This window comes from Nyctereutes procyonoides, unplaced genomic scaffold (genome assembly GCF_905146905.1).
Source record: "Nyctereutes procyonoides isolate TBG_1078 unplaced genomic scaffold, NYPRO_anot_genome, whole genome shotgun sequence".
Taxonomy (NCBI): domain Eukaryota; kingdom Metazoa; phylum Chordata; class Mammalia; order Carnivora; family Canidae; genus Nyctereutes; species Nyctereutes procyonoides.
The window spans coordinates 24,435,230-24,461,365 of record NW_026575036.1 but is presented as its reverse complement, the minus strand read 5'-3'; the positions used below and the strand labels follow the sequence as shown (position 1 = coordinate 24,461,365).

Sequence of the window (26,136 nt, the reverse complement as noted above, 5' to 3'; positions counted from 1 at the left end):
TCAGCACATTCTCTGTTTATTCAGGCCCTTACTGGAATAAGGACTTGTTTTTCCTGTTCGCCATATGGCTACATAAATCATTTATGAAATTCATTTGTTTTTTGGAGAAATCATTCTAACCCAAATGTAATCTGCAATCAGACATGCTTTCCCTTCTTTACGTTATTCAACCTGTCTTTTCTATTTTTTTTTCCTGAGACCCCTTGCTGAAACCTAGCATTCCTTTGAAAATTATATACTTTTAGTGAACTAACAGCTTTTATTCGTTGTGATTTTATCTTATTATTTGATTTTGAGCTGTAACCTCCTCCAGTAAAGATAATAGCAGAATAAGAATAATTTGGAAAAGGTTCATCCTTTGGCAAATATTTGCTTAAAATGTGCCCTTTTTTCTTCTTTAAGCACCCTGGAACCACCTCCTTTGGAATGTCTTCATTCAACCTGAGTAATGCCATCATGGGCAGTGGAATCTTGGGCCTGTCCTACGCCATGGCCAACACGGGGATCATACTTTTTATGTAAGCATATCTGCTTCAACGCCCATGCACACCTGGTGTTCCTTCAATTAACCATCTCTATTAGCAATCTCAAGTTTGATCTTTGTGAACAAGAATGATCTGAGAAAGTATTGGCATATTCTCTAGCTTATAGACAGCAATCCGAGGACTAATCAGTAGACTAATCCTGGTGCTTGTTCAACCAACTGTCCCCACCAAATGACAGAAAGTATATGTGGTCAACCACCCAAAGTACTGGAGCAGCCCTACCAGTTCACAGAAATCATTTTACAGGGTGATTCACCGTAAAAGGATCTTTCCCAGAAGCAGATCCAACTGTATCACACTGTGAGGAAAAGGATCCCATCCCAAGTCAAGCATACAGAGTCCTGTGTGCTCTGGTTCCATCTTGGGCCCCATCCACTACGCCCCCTAGATGCTTGATACAATGGGCACACTGGCCTTCTCTCCATCACAGAAGGTGCCTTATTCCCTGCTCATCACAGGGCCTTTACACATGGTCCTAGAATTCTTTTTCCTTTCTTCTTCATCTAGTTAGTTAACTCCTCATAGCACAGCTTGTCATCACCCAAGTTATGCCTTCACTGACCTCCATGACTGGCACAAACACCTCATTAGACACTCCCCACAATTCTAATATTTTAGGGTAGTTGTCCAGTTTGGTTAGTATGCATCTCCCATGCTAGACTGTAATCTCCAGAGGACTGAGCCCATGTCTGTTTTGACTCACTGTATGTCTGTATCCCCAAGACCTAGTATAGTGCTTGGCACAGAAATATTTGCAGAGTGGCCAATGTTTATTCCTAAACCTAGGTACTTGGTCAAATGTTGCCTAAGGGCAGCAGCATCCCATAGCTGACCTGCAGGGTAGATGTCATCGTCTGTGACGGACAGCCACAGATGTTTGTGTGCATTATGTACAGCCTGGTATTTTCCAAGACACAGTTGGCAGTAGTGGAATTCTTCACAGGAATACAGTCTAATATTAGTCAGGCATCAGTGTGAATGCAGATTGCCATCCCTAATGCAATGCTAGTGCATTAAATAACTGTCTAAGAATGCAATGCTTATGTTATAAATATATGCTATTTATGTTTTGAACATCATTTATGATTAGATAATCACACAGCTATTTGAGGGATAAGAATCAGGCAGGACTATAAATATTTATATCATGTTAGTGCTCTGATCTGTTGTAGGTATAATATTTTTTAGCAGAACGGATTTTTGTATCAACCACTTTTTTACGTCATGTTTGAAATAAGGTCGTTTTTTCATTCTTTGATTCTTAATGCCTTAGAGATATATTCATACACACAGTCATGTACTTTTGTAATATGCACTAAGACAGACTGTCTTCTCCTTATTAATTATACAAACCATTACAATTAGGGTAATACCATCGATCACTGATGAATAGAAGTGAGAGGCTCTTACCCCCATCCTAGGGCCACAAGATCATTTTCATGGGAGGAGAATATTCCACTTTTAAAACCGGGGGCCTCATTTCAGGCCTAAACATTTAAGGGATTAAACCGTCCAGAGCAATTAAATTGTTAGACATCACAGGGCGTGCTCTGTGTATCCAAGGAGCAAGACTGAATTCGGCCATTTCCCTTAATTCACAGTGAATGACACAGGATTTCATTGGTTTTACTTTTAGTATTTAGCCCAAAGCAAGTATGTGGTTAGAATACAGGGGAGGCTCATTATTTTTCCAGGAAACAAAATTATGTAATCTGAATTACATCTTTAAAAACAGGTAAGTTCATGAGGTGTATGGAAACATATATGAGTAAGTCATTAGTTAGTTTTGATAAATGTATTTTGTAGAAAACAAGAGCACAAATAGCACAAGAACTTGTGGCCCAAATGTACATTTGCAACATTGATTTCATCAGGTATTACCAAAGAATTAGATCAATTGTGAGGAAAATGTTTAATGTGTTCTGATGGTGTAAAATAAAGAATAAGTGTTTTTTGTTTTGGGTTTTTTTTTTAGATTTCAAATAAAGTTTAGTATTGTTCCTTTATTCATTATAGAGATGCTTTTATCTACACTCTTAATTTTGCTTTCCAATTCTTTTGTTTGGAGAAACACCGATCACTACATATACATAAAGAATCTGTACATGCCTGAGGACATGCCAGAAATGATTCTTTCTGAACACATACCAAAAAAGTCATTTTACTGTACCCTACACTTCCCTTCTCTCTTCTCTCTAGCATACAGGCAACTACCTGACCCTCTGGCTCACAAAGTATTTTGTCATTTAATGTGCAGGATCAGTAGTAATACAGTTTAGACTCTTCATGCTTTGGCTTCTCTATTTCTAGATTTTACCTTAAGGCTTAGCCAAGCTGTCAAATAGCCTTGCGATTATAAATGTTGCTGAGAATAGCACATAAATATGATGGACATATAGCCATATGCTGAATAAGTAGATATACTACTTGCTAATTTTGCTATACATTTAACATCTAAGTTATGGACCAGATTCTACTAGTGGGTAACATTAAAAAAAAAAAAAAAGGAATGTTAAGAACTTCCGGTGGTATGTTTCAGCACATAAAATATAGCAAATTCCAGTTCTGTGACAGTAAAGGGTGTGTGGGGGGTTCAGAAAAGAATTTCTCAGCTTCCCAAAAATCCACATACTTTTAGAAAGTTAATGATTGAAAGGACCAATGCAATAATTTATTATGACATCTAACATGAATATGCCTTATTTATTATAGAAATTTATTTTCTACTCTCTATTCCCTTCCCAGAATCATGCTGCTTGCTGTAGCAATATTATCACTCTACTCAGTTCACCTTTTATTAAAGACCGCCAAGGAAGGAGGTATGCTACACCCTAAATCCAAAATGTTCTATCTTGATTCTTGTTGAAGGATCGTTCAGTCTATAGGTCTATAACTAGAGGAGGATTTTAGTCAATTTCACATTTCATTTTCTTCTGACCCCAATGACATGGCCTCTCAATGTTTTTAGTAATTTGGGTATCTAAGAGAAGTGAAAGGCAACTGGCTCAGATTCAAGCCAAATAGGAAATAGGAGTCTTGATGGATGACAGAAATAACAGTTCTGACTTGCTGTGCAGAGCGAAGATGAATGAAGCCATTGCTTCTTGTCTGGAGAACATTTAACATATTTTGTATTGGCTTTTGAGATTGCATCTTTGGGGTTTATGATTCCTATGTGGTGTTTATGTACATATTTGAGACTCCAGTGTACAATTATAGAAATATTTTAGTCATTAAAACAATCTTTTTAAAGCTTTTTTTGTTTTGTTTTGTTTATTTGGTTTTTTTGTTTTTTATTTTTTATTATAGGGTCTTTAATTTATGAAAAACTAGGGGAAAAGGCATTTGGATGGCCCGGGAAAATCGGAGCTTTTGTTTCCATTACGATGCAGAACATTGGAGGTAAGGGCATATAGTTTTACTACTACTTAAACTTTCTAAAAAATGCTCAATAAATCAGAAAACTCTTACGAACAAGCACTTTACATGCAGAAAAACAGCTGGTTTGTATTCAGAAATTTTAAAAATAAGGATTCTTAAGTAGATTTGCTGTCCTTCTTTGAAAATAACAATATCTAAGAAAATACTAAGTAAAATATAGAATAAAAGCTTTCTTGATTTCAAATGCTACTATGGCTTTAATTTAAATGTAAAAAAATTAAGGCGTTAGTGCTTATTCCTGTCATTGACAGAACAGTTGATGTTTCATATGTATGACTGAGTTTATTTCATAAACCTGAAAATAAAGTATGTGAAAGGCAGAGCCAAATATGGGGGATCCTTGAGACAGCCTATAAAGAGTCAGCCCACTGGAGTATCTCCTAAGAAGCTAGGTAGGCACCAGAAGTCTGATAATAAAACCACAAATTCCTTGTTTCTATAAATTCTTAGGATTCCTACTAAATATAATTTTCAGAATAGAACCTATAAATTCACATGTTTAATAGTGTTTCAGGTGATATGTTTCCCCATCAGCTTCACTGGTCCTAATGGAGTCTTTGACCCTCAGAAGGCATCCACACCCACAATTTCTGTGTCCTACTGCCTATGTCCTCTTGCCTGGCCTGGAATCTATCATCACAGAGGGGTGCTTACTTCATCTCCTCCTCTCCAGTCCCCAAACCTGTCATTCTACTCTTCTCTTCTTTCTTCTCTCAGTGAACGAGCAGCATCCAGTTTCTTCGGCCAGAAATTGTGGGTGTAATGTACCATATGTTGGCTAATTGAATTTAAATTAAAAAATGTTTTTTCAAACCCTTGAGTAGAGAATAGACTTTTGGAATCTGATGCACCTAAATTTGAGTGTTTCTGTCACTGTCTGTGACTTAACTCCTCTGAGCCTATTTTTTCCATCTATTGAAAATGAAATATTCCATTTCACAAGGTCATTGTAAAGATGAAATCAGATAACATATGGCACATAATAAGGGTTCAGTACATCCTTTCCACCCCAGTTCTCGGATTCAATGTCTCTAGAGCCGTACTGATTATTTTTTAAATGGACATTTTGATAATTATAAGGCAAATATATGCTAATTGTGAAAACCTAAAGCATTACATAAATACATATATTATAAAGAAATGTTTATGTAAGTCACCATTAGAAATAACTACTCCAAGGTTTTCCTCTATGCAAAATTTAATAAGTATATTGTTACTGATAAAATTGGATCATTTTATAATACCGATTTGCAGCTTCCTTTTTTTTTTTTTGACAATATGCCTTGAATGAATTTGCATATTATTCTTTTAAATAGCTTTTTGGATTTTCCGTTGTACAAATGTACCATAATGGGTTTACTGAATCCCTATTGATGTTGGATTGTTTCCAGTTTTTCACTATTACTAACAATTGCTGCAATAAATAAATTTATACAGAGATCTTGCAAAGAGGTAACCCTTCTTAAATAAAATCACTGGAGCTATCTAGGATTGCTGGAATGCGGCAATTCTTTTAATAACCTTATCCAACCATACCCGTTCCTGCAAATGGTTGGTAAGCAGATAAATACAAATCATTAAGATATGCCTGGATTTTATTAATTTATTTCCACGTTTGTATATATTAAGACTATAGGCCCACGTAGAATTTGACAGTAATACCAGGATTGCTTCATACATTTTACTGGTTTGGGTCCACAAGCTTATAAGGTCTCCATCCCCCATCAAATAGACTGCTTTACATTTGGTTCATCTTCAGTCTTTTCAAGACTTAAAAATGTCAGGCATTTAATAGGATCACCTCATAGCTGATCTAATTTATTTGTTTGGGTACCTGAAATAACTGGACATGCACAGAGTTAGCCCTAGACCCAATGAGCTGAAGGGCAACAGCACCGTCTGTTGCTCAAAGTGCAGCTTCCATTATGCTTCTAAAAAATGGAGTGAACTATAATATGGTCTCTCAATCAAGATGCACACACATGAAGGAAATATGGCTTTAAGGGAATAAAACAAAATTTCATATACCATTCCTAAAAATGTTCTCACTTTGGTTATTCTATGTGATTAGTAGCTATATTAGCCTGAGAGAAATCACTTGTATTTCTGTATTTAGCAACTCCACATTTAGAACGTTTAATTTTCTCAATCCCCTGAAAAATTAACATTTACCACAGATGTTTCAACATTAGCAGAATAATGTTGACATTACCCAGACAGGCCCGGATCATTCTAAATTTTCGAAGACCAAACACATTAACAGTGGTGACATCACTGAAAGTCAGCAATTAATAGCTCTAAAATTGAATGGTACCTCACTGAGCCAGTTAATCAGAAATATCTCCTCTGTTTGCGCTCTGTAAGATTTAGCTTTAGCCAAGGTCTTTGTAAAGATTAACCAAATAATATTTACAGAAGACACATCAGGTATTGTAAAAATCATTTCACTTCACAATAGAGAGGAAACACTGGCCTTATATTTTGGATGTGGTCTGTTGTTTTCAATCTGTGAGATCTTGGACATGTCATGTAAGCTTTCAAATCTTTATATCCTCAGCTGTGGAATGAAAATAACCTACATCTTGCTGTTTTTACGTGGCTTTTCAGCTGATCAAATGGACTAGTCTGCACGACTAAACAATCTAGGGAATTGTCATCACTCTTATTACTATTGTTGGAGGTTAAAGAAATACTTCGAAACTATTAATAGTACAATTTGCAACTTAGCTGCTTTCCATGCCTATGAGCAAAAATTCACTAGACGCATATAGCACGCACTTAAACATTGCAATGCAAAACTTGTCAGTTGTATTTTTAATTTAAATCAATAAAATGAATTTTATTTTTAACTCACTGGACCATGGGTCAAATTTGCATTATACTTCACAGCATGGATAGACTTGGGGAAAGAGGTGTTGCATAAATCCCTACAACTTCAGGCAACATTCATTATATGTTATGAATATGCGTACATACTCATTTTCCCAGGGAGAGGGTTTTATACATTATATCAGCAGATTTTCAGAAGAGTACATGATCACACATCTATCACTTATGTAGATGCTCAAGAACTTTTGCCTTGTTGTATAATTTCTTATTTGGTCAAAGGGAGACTGGGATATAGAGAAAACAAATTCACTGACCAAGGTGGGAGAAGATGGCATCTCTCACATTCTTTTATCAACCCACTCAGCCTCCAGTTTAGATGATCAGTGCTCTGAGGCTTTGCATGCCCCTCAGGGAGGGTAAACACAGAGGACTAGACTAGCGCCCTCCTGGGGAAGCCAGAGTGGCACACAGTCTACAGGGCACCAGCCTGCAGTTCCGGCCTCTCTCCTCTGGCCCAAGCCTTTTGTTGCCAGCCCCCTGCCCAAGTGATGGATCCTAAAACAGGCGCTCAGTACAGGCCATGATGACTTATAACTAATTAGGGGGAAACTTTGAAAGAGCAACTTCACTGAAAACCTCAGAGCTGGATTAAAAACAGAATCAGCATTGATACTGTTAGCAGAGGTCCATGTGCAAGAGGGCCAAATATCTATTTTTGAAAAGAACTTGGAAGCAGTACAAAATACACTGGTGGCTTTTCTTTCCGTTTGGGGGATTAGATGCTCATCTTACCAGAAGACTGAATGTCCCAAATGCCGGGACTTCTCACAACTTGCCTGTGACTTTAGTGCTATTTACACCACTAAGCTATCACGTTTTCCATTTTAGCAATGTCGAGCTACCTCTTTATCATTAAATATGAACTACCTGAAGTAATCAGAGCATTCATGGGACTTGAAGAAAATACTGGGTATGTCTTATGTCCCCTCTGTAACATCTGTTAACTCGTTCTACTTGGTCTTTTCCGATCCTGATTTTTTTTTTTTTGAGAGTGAGGGGTGGGGGGTGCACGGCAGAGGGAAAGGGAGAGAATCTTAAGCAGGTTCCACACCCACTGCGGAGCCCAAAGCAGGGCTTGGTCTCACAACCCTGAGATCATGAATCAAATGTCTTACACTTAACCGACCAAGCCACCCAGGCGCACCCTAATATCCTTGCCACTCTTTCTCTTTCAGAGAATGGTACCTCAATGGCAACTACCTCGTCATATTTGTGTCTCTTGGAATCATTCTTCCACTTTCTCTCCTTAAAAATTTAGGTAAAGTCATTTTTAATTTTTATTTTAATCTCATATTCTAAAAGGTAAGCTAATTGTAGATACCGTATTCACCTTCCAGAATTTCTCTGCTAACTTTTAGGTTACCTTGGTTATACCAGTGGATTTTCTCTTACCTGCATGGTGTTTTTTGTCAGTGTGGTAAGTGATTTATTGACACGATCCCTGTAGGTTGGTGAGCATGAGACACTTAGTCCCTGAATTAGTGTCCTCATTTTTATTCAAGTACTTCACTAGCATGAAATATTTCTTGCATCACAAGCCATTTTCTTATATTCTAATTTGGAATGAGGAAAGGACAGTCATGAGTTTAAAAATAGTTGAGTTAGAATGTCAAGGCCATAGCTAATAGCATGTTCTGAGCACACTGGATGTATATTTGGACAAAAGGAATCCTTCAAGCAGTAATGTCACAACGACTTAACATTTAGAAAGGTGGAGGAGGAAGTGAAGAGTCCCAGAAGAGAAATGAGTAGGCTATAGAATTATCCATATCTACATCAATCTGCCATTTTCTCCTGCACATTCCACCCATGAAAAGAGAGTGACCCCAGTGGAATTAAAAGAGAAATCCTTCTCCCCACAGCCCCCACTCTCTACCAAAAGGGAGTTTTCTTTTTTGTAATATCATGGATGCCAAAATGTATACAGCATTTCCCCAAAAAGGCAAAAGAAGAGAGGAGAATTTTTGATAACCCACATTATATTAGTTTGAAGAACTAAAAGATATGACATGTAAGGAAATGATCATCTTTCTCAGAAGAATATGAACGATGCTTAGGATGGGTTCATGCAAAATACTGCTCTGTTGACTCTCAGGAGCAACCACCGTTCCAAGTCTTTCCTTAGAGCAGAAGCTAGAGGGAGGCTCCATTTTCCCTTAGTCTAAAGGAATCCTCAGCAGAGGCCCCTCACCTCTAACACATAAATCACATATATGGATTTTTGTTTCACTGTTTTCTTTAAAAGGCTGATGGTTCTTTCTTTCTTTCTTTCTTTCTTTCTTTCTTTCTTTCTTTCTTTTTTTTTTTTTTAATGACTGGGCCTAGGTGATTTACAAGAAATTCCAAATACCCTGCCCTCTGCCCGTTCTGGATCACAATGTTGGAAATCTGACATTCAACAATACCCTTCCAGTGCACATGGTAATGTTACCTAACAACTCTGAGAGTAGTGGTGTGAACTTCATGATGGATTACACCCACCAGAATCCTGCAGGGCTAGATGAGAACCAGGCCAAGGGCTCTCTTCATGGCAGTGGAGTAGAGTATGAAGCCCACAGTGATGACAAGTGCCAACCCAAATACTTTGTATTCAACTCCCGGGTGAGTGATGAGCCTAATATATAGCTGAATCTTTATTTTATAAGTTGAGATGGTTTGGGATTGTCATCTGTGTCAGAATGCTACACAGGTGTTGCTACCTTTGTTTTTCAGACGGCCTACGCAATCCCTATCCTAGCATTTGCTTTTGTGTGCCACCCCGAGGTCCTACCCATCTACAGTGAACTTAAAGAGTAAGGCAACCATCATCTTAGCATTTTAATTTGTTTTGCAAATATGCTCATGTGTTCAAAGGTGCTTTATACAGAAGCACGGTTAATGGTTTTTCTCTTCACTGGACGTTTGTGGTACATATCACTCATCAGTAATGTACTTTAACCAAAAAGTGTGAGTCACCCCCTTCACTGCACTACCTTATCTGCTTCCTTCACTCCTAGTTCTCCACCTAATGGTCCACAAGAGGGGTTTCGGGCAGGAGGAGGAAGAGCCAATGGCTAGAAGAATTTTGGCTGGCATGAGGAATTTGAATTTGAATTTCGCTGGGAATGATGTCACCTCAACAGGAAATGACCACACCCATGAAGACCAAAAATTATGGTTAAGGTGGCCTTGCTAAGCCATTGATGTCACTTGTGGTCAGTCCCTAACCTTGTCTAGAAGACATTCACCACGGGATGTGCCAAAATCTGGCCTTCATTGTCTTATCTGTACAATGGAAACACTGGCTAGACAATCTTGTTTCTTTTAGCTGAAATTCTATGATTCATTAAGTCTTTTCCCTTTGAGGCTGTTGACATATACTTAGGTATGAAGTACGCCTGAGCCCATTACCACAGTTTTTCCCTTTACGTTTAGAGAAGGGTGTCCTATAATAATTCCCAATTTATTTAGCCCAGAAATCAATGACCCCACTCTTTATTATCCATAAATAGTGATAACTTGTTTCATAAATTCTGATTTACCTTATAAGAAATTTTTGGAATACTTTCAATTATTTTGATGTCTTTGGTTTACTTGGAAAATCACAATGTAGCAGTTACTCTATGCTTGGTTTTAGCCAAAGATCAAGAAGTGATAGCAGCCATTTCTGGGGCCTGATAATTGACTTTAAGCATCTGGGTGCCCTCCAGAATGGTTTCCAGAAGCTGTCCAGGCTTCCTGGTAGTCTGGACTCATGAAAGCTATGTTTTGCTGATTCTAGTAGGTTTGTATCCTCAGTAAACCCATCTAACTATGAAATATGAAAGCTTTCTACAGTGGGAGTCAGTTTGATCTTTATCTTAATTACATTCTTGAATACTCAGTAGACAAGTATATTTATGAACACAAAATAAACTAGTCTTCTAGGAAAATGGTTGTCTCTAAGACTAAAGGAGTAGTGTTTAAGAAATATGGAAATGGGGTGCCTGAGTGCCTTAGTTGGTTAAGCATCCAACTCTTGATTTTAGCTCAGGTCATGATCTCAGGGTCATGAGATTGACCCCTGCATCAGGCTCTACACTCAGCACGGGAGTCTGCTTGAGATTCTCTCTTGCCCACTCCCTCTGCTCCTTTCTCAGCATGTGTTCTTTCTCTCTCTCTCAAATAAATACATCAAAAAAAAAAAAAAAAGGAAAAATGGAAACAAATCCTCCACAGCTCTCTCATACAAATCTAAATAAACTATGTTTCTGTACCAGAAATGTGGGTTTATAATAGCAACACAGGCTTACATTCTTTCACTATTTTTTTAAAATTGAATTATAAAAAGTGATACTTTCACAAGTTAAAAAAAAAAAGACATAAAGCTTGGTGTTTTCTTTTCAGTCGGTCCCGGAGGAAGATGCAAACAGTGTCAAATATTTCCATCACGGGGATGCTCATCATGTACCTGCTTGCTGCCCTCTTTGGTTACCTAACCTTCTATGGTAGGTCACTCTGTCAGTCATTTTCTTTGTGCAAATCCTAGTAGGACTGATCATTAACCCAAGTAGGTATAATTCTTTTAATTGCCCTCTATAAGCAGCATGATCTATAATATAATCAATTAACATGCTATTTTAGTCTTGTCACTGTGATCTATGGAAATGGAACCTAAACTAGACTGGCTAACAAGTTACAACAATTTGTGAATTCACGCATATTTATAAAAATCAGCCTATTATTTTCCCTAAAGGATAGATTATATTTCTTTCACTTGACTCCCTAGGCCATCTCAAGCTAGAAGCAATGACAATGAGTCCAATCGTGTACTGTGAAACTCTTGATAGAATAACTAGCTACCAAGCAAGTGGTAGGAAAAGTACAAAGTCTTGGAGTTGGAACCTGCTTTTGTTGACCAGTCCAGTGGAATCTGGGGGCTTGGAGCACTAGGCGAATTTTCTGGCTTATCCCATTCTATTCTGACAGTGAATGGTTTCCTGGAAAAGAAGACAATGCAGAATGCCTTTCAATCTGGGAATGTACTAGCAAAAACAAAGGAAGGTGACTATGGACACATTAGATTATACCTAAAACAATTTCTCTGTGACATCTTAATGGACACACAAAAAAATAGGATTGCTACCGCCTTTCATGAAGCATGGCCCTATAGATATATTTCAGGGACTCTAACATTGACCTGTTGCTGCTAATTGATGTTAGCAACATAGACAGATATTTCATATAAAGCTCTCTAACTTTTTAGTTTAGTTTTTTTTTTCCCCCTGATGCAGTAAATTTAATTGATTGCATGACAAATTGTGGAGGAAAAGACTGGGGAGGAGTCACCATTTACCTGGGTTTTTCTCTGTTTGGCTAATACTTGGCTATTAACCAACATTCACTTTAGATTGGGCATTAACTTTGTTGGATTGTGAATTAATAAAAGTCAGATCAGTACCAGTGAAGGTATTTTTATCCCCCTTTGTCTGCTCTGGAGGGGAGTAAAAAGAAAAAAAATCAAACTACATCTGATTCTATAAGCATCTCCATGTCATCTGTGTCTGGAATTCTGAATGAATAAGATTTCTAGGTGGGTGGCATCTTAATCTTAGATCAATAGTCATTGGGAGACCCTGTAAAAAATCATGCTAATTCATCTTTGCATGTTACTTATGCTGACTCTAATAGGTTTCATAAGTCAAACAAAAGCTTGAAAAAAATCCCCAAAAGAGGCATTTGGGTGGCTCAGATGGTTAAGGGTTTGCCTTTGGCTCAGGTCATGATCCAGGTCTTAGAATTAAGCCCCACATTGGGCTACCAGCTCAGCAGGGAGTCTGCTTCTCCCTCTCCCTCTCCCCCTGCTTTTGCTCCCTTTGTCTTTCTCTCTCAAATGAATAAATAAAAACTCTTTTTAAAAATATCCCCAGAAGTACGTGTATCAGCGTCATGATAGAGTCATAATTGTTGAACTTGAAAAAATGTTAGGAGTTCATTTGTCCTAAGGTTTCCGTACGAGGTTCAGAGGAGCTATGTCAATATGTCAAGACTCACTTGGCAGGTGGGAGTGGAGGGGGGTTGGCAGGATGTGAGGGACAGGCTGGTGGGGCTTGGGCCTTTCATCCCCTTCAACCAAAGCACCTCAGCCTGTCACCTCTTTTGTGAGGCTTCCAAATAGCAGAGATGGACTTCTCACGAAGCAAATGAGCTAGAGTCACCTTCATAATTTTATCCTAGTTTCTGCAACTTTATAAGCTTCAGGGTTCCTTTGTTCATTTGAAGAAAGGTCACACAACTAACTACTAAGCTCAGAGACAGGATTAAAACAGATGTCTAGATTCCCACACCTGGGTTTTTATTTTTTTCATCCCATCGTACTATGTTCCTTTTCTAAAATGTTGCTGTTGTTATTGACTTGACAATGGCAAGTGAACCCATTCTCTTTTTCCTCTTTGTAGGAGAAGTTGAAGATGAATTACTGCATGCTTACAGCAAAGTATACACATTTGACACCCCTCTCCTCATGGTACGCCTGGCGGTCCTTGTGGCAGTGACATTAACAGTGCCCATTGTCCTGTTCCCAGTAAGTACCTGAAGTTTTGATGAAAGAATCCTGCTTAACCTCTTAAATTAGTACATATGTTCTGATTTGATGTGGATTTAATTATAATGTGACTTTGCAATCGCAATGCGTGAAGACGTTATTTTTGTATAGCACTGTGGAGCCATTTAAAATGGATAATTTAATATGTAGCTACAACAAATACTCTTAGATGTTAAACACTTTTAAAATCTAGGGGGCAAAAAGTCACAAAGTATATTTCTATATTTTCCAGCTTTATTGAGATGAAAATTCATTGTTAAGCTCAAATTCGAAAAGCGGATCCTGGGTTTCTATCTTGTGGGTTAGTAGAAATGAGTAGGATTTCACAGAGCTACTGAAACTTGAAAGCAAAACTACATTACTTTTCAATTCATTGCATTTTCACCAGTTTTGAAGGTATTTAATTCCCCCCACCCTTGGTTTGTTGAGTTGCAGTGACACTCAAAAGTCACTTAATCTGATTCCTTGAAAACCAATGAGAAGGGGAATCCTCTTAAGGAAATTACATGCTAGAGCTAAATTTCTTGAAAAACAGTTATATTATCCATCATATATCTTTTCTACGATCCCTAAAACTGATATACGCTCTACCAGACTCATACTGGGATCTCCCCTTCTTGGCATTTGCCTTTGGCGTCACTTGTTCTGGGATCACAGAGCAGGGCTGGTTGAAGAGATTTGGGCCGCGTGAGTTAAAACCACCACCTATGGATAAACACAGGTCTACCTTCTCCTGCCAACTCTTCTCCTTTCATAAACACTGAATTTACTCATTCATTTTAGGGGGGAAAATAAGCGACATGGTAACCAGCACCAGCCTGTACAGAATGTTCCATACAGGGCCCAGCATGTGAGGACTACTCCTATAATGACACTGTGGTCACTTTAAATGCAGCTTGTGTGCCAAAATATTTTTTGACACATTCCTTTTCCATGAGTGCATGAAATCAGATCCTTATTACCAGGAGGACTAATATTTTACTCTTAAATAATATCTTGCCTCTCATATGTCTCCAAGTATTTCAAATGACATGCACACAGCTTTAGCCTAAAATCAGCTCCATCGTGGGTACAAGGCACAAGACAGCTGTAGACAGAAAGCGAACCATAGGGTAAAATTTCCAAGCAAACAGTGTCTCTGAGGAAAGAATGTTGAAAGCCCCTTTTTTCTGTGTAAAGATATCACTCATTAATTTTTGGCGCACAATATGCACTCACATCATTATTGAATCAAAGTAATTTATAAAAGAAATCTGTTACGTGCTTCTGTATTGTTTTATTCATAAACCCTAAATATAGCGCTTTCATGTTGTGATCTCAGGAGATTAATGGACTTGGCCGTGGTCTTGTAGTTAGTCAGTCACAGTTGACTCATGCAGTGCTCACAGCAGGACACTGATGGCTGGGGTCAAGATAATGGGAAGTGGAAGTTAGCCTTTCATTTACTGATGGTAATTTCACTTCAACATTTAAAACCTAGATCTCCCCATAGAAGTTCTTTCTCTCATGACAATTAAGACACTGGTATAACTATCAGGAAACATCTCCCATTTGATGGCCCTTAGTATCAAAACTGACTATGAGGACCAAATTTCAGAAAAACTATTTGTTATCCTTAACAGTTTTTTTCACCCGACATTAGCATTTATGAAACATTTGCACATAATTCTGTCTTTGACCTTACAATGTTACATTGAGATGAACTGTGTAAGGGTCCACCTTCTCCCCTGGGTTAAAAGTCCTGGAGGTTAGGGATGTGCATGGTGACTGGCTCAGGAGATCAACAATGGTTGCCAAGAGAAATGGTCTCCGAATGAATCTTGCCTATTCTTGGGAGGACAAACTGCCTTTTTCTGGCAAAAGCACAGGCTGTTCCCCTTGAACATTTGCCATGAACTTCAGTTTGGGTGAGGATCTGGGCTAAATGAACCAAGCCGCCATGGGTATGATGGAGGACATAAAAGTGAACATGGAGGAGAAAAAAGCCTCCTTGCCCCAGTCAAAACCACAAGGCTGCCTTCAAACACTTTTCCCCCTAAGGTGAGAGAAGTTATTAGTGGCGTTTTTGTTCCTTATGATTTACAGCCACATTTTCAACATGCCCACCACTGAGTCACGCACAGCAGGGTTCTCCCGGTGGTTTCTTTGAATTAAGAAACTCTTGACCAATAAGAAGTTTATTTACTTTGCTTTGACATCCCCACATACCAATAATAAAAAAAATAAAAATAAAACCTAATCTATTAGGATTAAAACCTCTCAAGTTTAGGAATAATTTTATATTCTACCTCTTTCAACAAATGTCAAGTGTCTCTTTTTCTTAGAAGTCCAAGAAGATACGACAAGGGTGTTGCTGTTCTTGGGTGGTTGGATGGATTTTCCTTTGATGATTCCATTTATTTTCTTTATTTTCTCCAGTTAGGTCAGTGTTTCCCTTCTTAATAAAAGACACATATTGAGTGCGAAAATGATTATCAAACAAATGAATAAATGAAGTGAATTACTTTTTCACTCGTATCCCAACATTTCTGTTTCCATCGTTGGGGTGGGGTGGTACAGGCAGGCCTGTCCATTACGGTGCTGCACGTCCTTCCCAAAGACTATTAATACCATTTTCAGCTTGTACTTCCCTTTATGCAGTAAAGTTCACACATCACCATGAAAAACAGAAAACCAGATAATCCTAATGAGTTTATCAAGAACACCGACTCACATTCCATTTGCCACATCTTAAAAAAACCTAAAGATCACATCTCAGATTCTCTAGCTGCTTCTATTTTATCTTCTGATAGTGAAATCATTCTTTACGTTTATGCTGCCTTCAGACCCCCTGTTAGATATAGACATAGAAATATGGCAGATGTTGCCATGGACTGGAATAGAGTAGTGATCCCCAGATACTCCAGTGATCCGCAGATATTTCCAACACTCTTGTCCTAAGCAATCTTAGAAAGTGAAGCTGTGATTCACTTCTAAACAATAGGATTGATTTTTTTTTAAGAGTTCAGACCTAAAGTTCCCTCTTCTACTCTGCCCCTCATTGGGTCCCCAGAGTAGAACATACCTGCCCCCCCCCCCCCAACAGATTCCTATTCCAAACACTCTCTCTGTAAATAACAGATGTTTTTTTCTAGAGCTGCCCAGGACCTTTCCAGAATCATACTGGGTCAGAGGCCATGGCTGTTGCTATGGACTTCCTCCCCCCTCCATGCACAGCATCTGACCCACATTTCCAGGTTCTTATCAGTTTGTGTCAGTAGAGAAAAGGCACTTAGATAAGTGGAACAGGAGGCAGTGCTTTGTGGGTAACAGGGTGACATAGGGTAAACAGAACTGCTGCGGACCTATTGATCCAGGCTCACCTCCCAAGGTGGCATTTTAACATAGAATGACCAGCAGTTTTCTTCTACTCCTTTCCACCACCGCCTCCACCAGCAGCAGCCTGCTCTCTCCCTGTGGGCCCTCTTATCCTTCCTAGGAATGCACTGGCAATTCCGTATGCCTTCAGTTCTGTTTGGGATTTTGTTATTCTTTATTTGCTATGAGTAGCAAGTTTTCACCATTCCTTCTGACCTCAATTCCTGTAAACCTTCTGTACTCTTACATCATCAGGCCAAACCTCGGTCTTTCTGGGAGCCATGAGACCTTAGCAAACTGCATTCACTCTCAGGGACGCTGTACGAATAGGTTTACCTCTAACTCAACCTATTGAATAAAGAGTATTATTTTAACAAAAGGCAAAATCCCATACGTATCACCTCTGCCTGTTAATAACCTGCATCCTACTTGTTCGCTCTATAAATTTAGCACTTTCAGACAAACAAATCCTTAAGCCATGTGGATGTGCCAGAGAAAGCTCATTTTTAAGCCTAATAAGACCAGTTTGGACAATATTGAGGAAGCACGAACTGTGGATCATTATGTAGAATGTATGGGCAGCTGGGGGAAATGTAATCAAACCATTTGCTTTCTTCAAGCCTACTTTTCAGAGCGAGTTTCATAATTTTCACTAATCCAATTTTTAAAATCCTTTACAAAGTCACCCTTAAACCATTTCCAGAGACTATCTGGTTTGCCATTCTGGAAATGAAATTGCTTTTGAAACCTAAACAGATGGCTTTAATTTCGAGGGGAGTGGTATGAAAGGAATGTCACATTAGACACTGTAAGCAATCCGGCTCAAGTTTTTGTCGTTCCTACATGTGTTTCTAACTGTATTTTACATTTTCTGTCTTAAATGAGTTCCCATCTCTCCACCAGTTAGAGTCTTCAGAAGTAAAATTTTAAGTGAAAAATCAATTCCAGCATTTCTAAGAATGTGAAGTCCTAGCCTACCTAAAGTGCTCATTTATTGAAAAGCCAAGAGACTAATTCCACTAAGTCAAAAAGTATCCTCTAAAAGATTCCAAAGATAAGAGTATTTTCTACTTTGTTAAGCTGTTCAAACATGCAGGGCATTCCCTCTGCCCACAAGGATCTTTTGATCCGGTTACAGCACAGTAACTTGAAAGGCTGCTACAGATGGAGCCTCTCTTGACTCTTCACCTACTTATTGTAGCTCCTGAAATAGGGCTGAAGTCTATAAGGCTCCTGAAGGGAGGGAAGGGGTTTGTTCCGTTCAGTTTGATTCAACATTTATTGAGTGCCTGCTGCGTGCAAGACACCGAACTGGAAACTTTAAAGAATGTTAAAACTATTAGGTCCTACTCTTTGCTTCTTGTACATTTATAATCTAGAATTGGGAAGAGGGGAGGGAAAAGGGAAAAAAAGAGAGAGGAGTAAATACCAAGAATACCATCTTTTAAAAAAACATCATGTGGCAAAAATGCTAAATACAATGAATGCCAAGTTTTAAAAAAAACAGATTTGTAAAAATTCTGTTCATGAGCAGGATATAAATCAATGCAATGCCTGCCCTTAATACTTAATCCCGTCTAAAAGACGTGTTTAGGAATCAACAAGGATCTTACCCTGAATTCTGTGTCTTACCTGTTATTTTATATCTTTCTGAGACAATTTTGAAGAAAAAAAATCTGAAAGCTGAGGTGAGCACAAGGAAAATACCCTCTCAAACGAATGTCAGAATCAAGTATTCTGTATTGTAATATATTAATATTACTGTACTTAACCAACGTGTACCCTTAAAAATGGGTAAGATGGTAAATGTTATGTATATTTTGCCACGGTACTGAAAGTTTGAAAGATAAATCAGCGTCGAGATATTTTCTGGGAGGAAAAGGAAAAAACACAGAAGATGCTTTAGAGTGACAAGGATATCTGAAATTGTAGTTAAAATCAACTTTGAACTTTCTTGTTGCAGATTCGTACATCAGTGACCACACTCTTATTTCCCAAAAGACCCTTCAGTTGGATAAGACATTTCTTAATTGCAGCCATACTTCTTGCACTCAATAATGTTCTGGTCATCCTCGTGCCAACTATAAAATACATCTTTGGATTCATAGGTAAGTTTGAGTAAAGCTTTTATTTAGTCAACTCAAGCTGATACCTCCTTAAATGGCAGACAGGGAGCTGGTGGATGGGAGGGCAAGGATCCCTGGTCCATCTTAGGCTCATGGGATTCTTATTAGTCCAACAGGACTCCAGCTGGCCACCTCCCCTCCCTTGCGGGTGACTCGGGAAGTTATTCATAGGATCAGAAAAAAACCTTAGAGGTCATCTAGTCCAGCTGCCTTTTCTGACAGATGAGGAAATTGAGCCCACAGAAGTCATCTACAGCTTCTCCACCATCCCCCATCCAAAAGTCGAGCATTCCTATGAGACCTTTTGTAAGCCTAAAAGGCATAAACCAAAGCAATTTACCATCCATTTATATGGGAAAATATTTGAGCATCCCAGACATAAAAAAATAAACTCCTTGGGCTTTCCTGATACCTTAGGATACGTATTGGTAACAAATGCAGAAAATACATGGAGATAAAACACAGATATTCAGACATCGTTCAAAAGCTATGACAGCTTACTGCTGAGTTGGAGGGCAGCTCCCAGGCAAAGAATCTGGTGACTCACTCTCACAGCTCAGGGTGGGCTCCCCTCTGTTCATGCTCACCGTGCAGCAAATTCTGAATGCTATTTTCACTTGTTGCCCCTTTTTTTTTTTTTTTGAAAGGCAAAAATCCTCCTCAGATTCCAATTAGCAAAAATAGGTACTAATCTAGGTCTTCCCCAAAGCAAACTGGCATAACATGAACTTTCAGAATTGGAGAATATCAGTGACTTGGAATAGATCTGTGACTTAGATTTAGGTCTTAAATCCGAATCAGAAAGTGAGGAAGATAGATTTTACCCTCAGGATGCTTCCTCAAGTCTGTCAGGATCTGCTGAGCATTGACGGCCACCTTTGGAGGTGAAGGAGATTGGTCTCATAAAGCATATCCTCCTGACTGTGTAGCCTAATAATTTAGTATTCATCTCCTGATTTGAGGGATTACTCAAATATTAAATATACTATAAAATTTTTTAAAGATTAGGTGTAAGCAACTTGGAAAGTTTAAAGTGGATAAGAAGGGTGTGTGATGAGTTCAGCTTCCTTAATGGGTGTTATATTTTCAATTTTCTATGAATTGTTAATAGGCAACCTTTTTTGTTATTTATTATTTGCTATGTGCACGTGCTATACAACTGTGATGTTAGGGATATTTTAATTTTCTTATAAACATATCTTCTTTGCATAAGCAACCAAGATGAGTGAATATATAGTAGTTTTAGTGCAAAGATTAGAGGAATGATAGATTTAGTTTCTTTTTGTTTTTTTAAGATTTTATTTACTTATTTATGAGAGATTCAGAGAGAAAGGCAGAGACATAGACAGAGAGAGAAGCAGCCTCCCTGTAGAGAGCCCGACCCGGAACTCGATCCCAGGGACTCCAGAATCATGACCTGAGTCAAAGGCAGATGCTCAACCACTGAGCCACCCAGGTGCCCTGGATTTGGTTCTTTAAAGTGCAAGACCTTGAGTCTCTGCCTTGCTGAAAAAGACATTGACCTGTCCTGTGCTTCTCTCCTCAGGGGCTTCTTCTGCCACTATGCTGATCTTCATTCTTCCAGCAGTGTTTTATCTTAAACTTGTCAAGAAAGAACCTTTCAGGTCACCACAGAAGGTTGGGGTAAGTAAGGTTTGCAATTCACCCCATTATAAGTTGCTCTTCGGCTACTTACAGTAAAGCAGAAAATACACGTGATTCAAAAAATTGATGAACAAGAGCCAAACATCAGAGATTAGCTGGAACTGTAATGGAGAGAAACAGGGGTGGATTTCGGGTACGGTGAGGATTCCTGGATTTCTTCCTTTCATACTGTCAAAGATCTCGTGTTGAGTTCTTTCTATTTGCCCAACACTAATGGAGTTTTCCGCAGGCATGCATGTATACCAGTTTCCACCACCAAGACCACAGCACTGTCTATGGGAAATTTTGTGGGAAGGTATTAGGCTCCCTGGCAGTGTTAAGAAATAATTTAAACACTTTAGTCATATCCGTTAGGTGTGTAAGGCCAAAAGAAAAGATGCTGCTTTGTTTCCCCCTCCATAATACCCTGGTGTGGACGGAGATCCAGGACAGAACCATTCCTTTTCCAGTTGACCTCTCTAGATACAAAATATAATCTTATTAAACTAGAGCATAGTTATTTTCCAAAATGATTCTATGGAAACATATGCCAGAAATAATTGTTTTTCTGATAATTATTATCAATGACTTTTTAATAAAGTCTGACACCTAATGCTTAAAAGCAATGCCTCTTGACGAGTTACACTGAATTTTTCTGGAGAGTCATTCATCCCTCAAGGCTGTTCAGGGACTTCAGGACAACTTGGTATCAAAAGCTCCTCCCATCATCTCACCCCCGAATTCCTACCCTCTTTGGTCCATCTTGCTCGGACTGCAGTGTGACCTTGGCAAATTACTAGCCCTGTTTGTGACCCATTCTGAGTTTGACCAGATATAAAAATGAGTACAATTCTCTCCTAGATCCTTTCTAGTGAAAAAAAAATTTTTAGCTGTTGTTCCCTCATAAATAGAATGAGGAGGTTGAACTAAGTGGTAATATATAAGGCCTCTTCTGGTGTGTGTACACACACACACACACACACATACACACGCTTTTTAAAAGAAATGTACAACATAGATTAGGCTTTTGTTCTTATTTGTTTGCTTTATAAAATTTAATCCTATTAAATATACTATGATATGCCCTTTTAGGACCGGTCCTTTTTCACCTAAAACATTGCGAGTACACTCAATATCATTAGATCTTTTCTGTCACTTGATTTTTACAGGATTATAGGATATTCCATCATTTCAATGTATCAAATCAACCATTTCTTGGGTTCTAAAGTCACTGAACTGCTAGGAACAGACATCTGAGCTAAAAGCATAATACGATTCAACATGCCAATCAGATTGCTGCCCAGTTGTTATAAGTAAACAACTTATAAGAGCAAACCGTGCTAAACATGGTTTCTGTGTCCCCTAACAAGTTCTCTCTGACTTACAGGCTTTAATTTTCCTTGTGGTTGGAATCATCTTCATGATTGGAAGCATGGCTCTCATTATAATTGACTGGATTTACAATCCCCCAAATTCCAAGCATCACTAACCCAAGGAAAAATACTTTTTCTATTGGAAATGGTTGCAAATCATGCTGCAAGAGACGTTTGAGTTCTATTGATTGGAATGTTATTCATAGGAAATAACAGGAAGATTCCAAAGATGTTTATAGTAACATCACCAGGCACCTGCGGAAGAGGAAAGGCATCATTTTTGTCAAGAATGGCTGTTTATATGTTTAAAATCTGTGGTGCACATTTCTACCCAGGTTTTCCTAGAGCAGTGTGAGAGGATGTATTTTTGCTGTTGTACAAGCAGAATAAGGGTAGCTGCATGTAATGGTCATCAGATAATACCCTTCCTCCCCCCGTCAAAGTACCAAATACTTGTATTCTGAGAACATCAAACAAAAATGCCCTGGTGGCAAAGCTATCACTGCTTAATGCGTTCCCCCAATCCAGCACCAAATTCTCTGGGTTTATTTAATAACAGAGACAAAAGGCAGGTCTTCTGAACTGTCCATGAATAATCAGACAGCAGGCTAGAACATCTTATTCTCAACAGTAAAGGAATATTTTGCCCATTTTGTTTGTGACGTGGAAATAGTGACTTCTTCCTTCAATAGATTTTTGGTAAATGCTAAAACAGCTTACTAAACACAGGCATACCTCGTTTTATTGTGCTTTGCTTTATTGTGCTCAGCAGATACTGAAGTTTTGTTTTTGTTTTTTTACAAATTGGTTTGCAGCCACCTTGCCTTAAGCACCATTTTTTCCCACAACGTCTGCCCTTTGTGTCTCTGTGTCACATTTTGGTAATTCTCACAGGACTTCGGACTTTTTCATTATTATATTTGTTATGGTGATCTGTGATCAGTGATTAAGACTTGCTGAAAGCTCAGATATGGTTAGCATTTTTTAGCAATAAAGTATTTCAATTAAGGTATGTACATTTTTTTAGACATAATAGTATTACACACTTAGTAGACTATGGTGTAGACATAACTTGTATATGCACCGGGAAACTAAAAAAAAAAAAAATCTATTTGACTTGCTTTATTGTAATGTCTGCTTTATTGTGGTGGTCCGGAACCGTACCTGCGATCTCCGGGGTATGCCTGCATGTCTTATGAACTGTCCCTGTAAGGTACATACATGAATGAACAGACACCAGGCTAGAACACCTTAGTGTCAACAGTAAAGGAATGTTTTGCCCATTCTGTTTGTGACATTGAATGAATGCCTTCTTTGTTCAATATTTTTTTTGATAAACGTTAAAACATCTTACTAAACAGAGAGAGGGGCTTTATTTAAATTATAGAGCAACAACAAAAATAATGCTTATTGCTAAACTGCCTGTTCTGGAAGCATCTGCTTTTCAATATTATTCCTAGTCCTCTTGTCATGCTTTTGTCATTGAACAATGCTCTCCCTCTCGTCTTCCATTGTCATTCAGAATTTTTCGATAGACCACGATTCGTGTGGAGCTACATTACCCAGTATTGTTTGATACATTTTTATTTGATAAACATTCAGTGCAGGAAACTGTGATTGCTTATATGTTTATGTATATAATCTTATTCTGTAGTCATCAGAATTTTAACGTATGGTACATTTGATTTTTATTTTTTACATGTGTAGTTTTCTCTCTTCACAGTCAAAACGTTTATATTATTGAGGGTGGGGCAGGGAATTAAGTTGATGGGCTCAAAAATCCATTCTTATGTATCTGTCTATTAGGAATATTTTAAATTTGAAACCTAAGTTATATATAGTTCAGTAATGCTCTTCAATGTTTACAATGATAACACAATCATCTACAAGAAAATAAGTTATTTGCAAATAATTATCAATACTGAGGTTATTCTTTTAACTTAGCATGTCTAAGATAGGATTTAGTTCATTTTGGCTTGCACGGGAGTATGCTGACATTCATTTGCCATTTAACACTATGTTAAATGGTTCTCCACAAAACCGGAAGTGCTAACACTACAGAGAGAAGCAAACTATTATTCTTGCTCACTTCTACAACATTTACATGAAATGGATTTAAAAACCAGCACTCACTGCCCAGAATTTCTGGAATGTGCCACCTTTTTTTACCCCCAAATCAGTAGCAAGAACATTTATTGCATATTTTTATATTTTAGTATAAAGCCAAGTATGAAATACAACTATCATTTAAGTATAATATTAAATCGTATTTCAATAGTTGCTTTAAAATGTGCCTTAAGAAAATACACATTTGTTTTATGTAGTATTTTCTGGAGGTAATACTGTCAAATGGTGCACTTTGTTATGGAAATTGAGCATTACTAGAAACTATCATAACTTTTGAGTCATTATTATTGGAAATTATTTGCCAAACAGCATCTTCAAGATACGTTTCCATTTACATTCACCTAAAGAGTGTACCAAAATAGAAAGTGGAAAAAGCCACCTTCTATGTGTTTAAAAAAAAAAAAGTTTAATCTGAATGTATTTAAATGTAAATATCAAAGATTAATTTTAAAAATTGGGAAAGCATAAAATCTGTATATATTTTTAATGTTTTACACCTTTGAAATAACCAACTTGAAAATATCAACCTCTGTAATTATACAGATATTCAAGAGCAATACTACAGTGCCAAATAATGAAGCACCATTTCTTTTCTCCTGGCCATTTTCAGGATTAGAGCTCATATAGACTGCAGGGCAGACTTACATATCGTATCTTGTACTGGTTAATTTAACCCCATTTATGAACAGATGAAAATTTTATTTTCTTATTTCATTTATAAGATGGTTCAATGTACTGGGAGGCTTTTTTTATTACAGAAAGTGTATATTGGTATATAATAAATGAACTTTTCAAATGATTATGATTTGAATTTCTTTCTATTCTTGAAGGCTATAAATTATTTGCATGTGAAAAACGTTTTAGGTCTAAATATTGTCTTTTGTCTATTGGTATATGTTCCATTTTCATTGTTACTCTTGACACGTAACTAACATTTATAGCTGTCAAAAAAAATAGTTGCCATCTTATTTTGGCAAAATACGCAGCTAATCTAAGTCATTTCATTTATATCATCACATATTTACCTCCTAGAATGGATGTGGGAAAATGTGTTTCTTTATGGCTAATTAGGGATAATTCACTTGGGATGGAAAGAGAATAGAAGAAATATGAAAATAGTAAAATAAAGACATGGAAGATCTGAAAGAAAGAAAGCAACATGGGAGTGCAGAGGATTGGGTAGAAATCAACAGTTGGTGGGAGAGACAAGACCTGTGCTAAGTGGTGTGTTTGACTTTCTAAGAAACTTCCAGGTAGTTCTCTGAATTGTTTCAACCATTTTCATTTCACTCAGAATATATACGAGCTCCAGTTGTTCCAAAGCTTTGCCAACCCCAGGCATTGTACTTTATAGCCTTTCAAGTGGGTGGGAAATGGTATTTCTTTGTGATTTTCATTTCCATTTTCATTTTCCTGGTGATGAGTATTGAAAATTCTCCATGTGTTTAACGGCCATTCAGGTTTCCTTTTATGAAGTGTGCATTCAAATCCTTCACCCATTTTAAGAATTAGGTTGTTTGTCTTTTTATTGTGGATTTGTCAGTTCCTTATACATTCTGGACACACGTCCTTTGTCAGATGGCAAACACCTTTTTCAATCTATGACATGCCTACTCATTTGCCTAAAGGTATCTTAATTCTATCTTTCTGGGACCTGTCTTTATAGCTTGAGGCTCTGCAATTCCTGTCTTATGGAGATAAAATTAATTAGGATGGTATTGTTATAATTAATGCTAAGATTTTCAAATGTAGAGAGTAAGTTTTCTTTTTCTCTTTTTTGGGGGGGTGAAGGTGGGTAGTATGTTTTCTTGTCTTGTAGTGAGCTTTATTGAATATAGTTCTTGTTTTGTTATAGGTAATTGACTAAGAATAACCTTTGCCTAGTCACTTTGACTCTTGGTTAGGAGACCTAGTACTACTTAGATAGTCCCAGGACATCAAAAACCCTTTCTGGCTGCTTGTAATCAACTTCATTAGTTTTTTCAGCCCTTTCTTATAGGCACATACAGATGAAACAGGAGAAATCACTTCATGTGGTTCTTATTGATCAGCTTGGAAGTCATGCCATTTCC

The 26,136-nt window shown here is 37.8% G+C and overlaps 1 protein-coding gene across 6 annotated transcripts in view; it reads left to right on the top strand.

Moving 5' to 3' along the window:
* Positions 1 to 24,864, top strand: part of SLC38A4 (solute carrier family 38 member 4) — a 69,055-nt gene extending 44,191 nt beyond the window's left edge. For 5 of the 6 annotated variants that reach the window (XM_055318639.1, XM_055318638.1, XM_055318635.1 and 2 more), the window contains exons 4-16: positions 403 to 518; positions 3,291 to 3,364; positions 3,855 to 3,947; positions 7,704 to 7,785; positions 8,051 to 8,133; positions 8,234 to 8,292; positions 9,201 to 9,476; positions 9,588 to 9,667; positions 11,241 to 11,341; positions 13,292 to 13,416; positions 18,758 to 18,902; positions 20,467 to 20,564; positions 21,952 to 24,864. In XM_055318639.1, the coding sequence (XP_055174614.1) occupies positions 403 to 518; positions 3,291 to 3,364; positions 3,855 to 3,947; positions 7,704 to 7,785; positions 8,051 to 8,133; positions 8,234 to 8,292; positions 9,201 to 9,476; positions 9,588 to 9,667; positions 11,241 to 11,341; positions 13,292 to 13,416; positions 18,758 to 18,902; positions 20,467 to 20,564; positions 21,952 to 22,053 (1,434 nt within the window). In that variant the 3' untranslated portion in view covers positions 22,054 to 24,864. Of the gene's footprint in view, positions 1 to 402; positions 519 to 3,290; positions 3,365 to 3,854; positions 3,948 to 7,703; positions 7,786 to 8,050; positions 8,134 to 8,233; positions 8,293 to 9,200; positions 9,477 to 9,587; positions 9,668 to 11,240; positions 11,342 to 11,622; positions 11,898 to 13,291; positions 13,417 to 18,757; positions 18,903 to 20,466; positions 20,565 to 21,951 lie in introns of those variants that run through there. The other variant, XR_008663564.1, reaches the window with a different exon arrangement.
* The last annotated feature ends 1,272 nt before the right edge of the window (positions 24,865 to 26,136 follow it).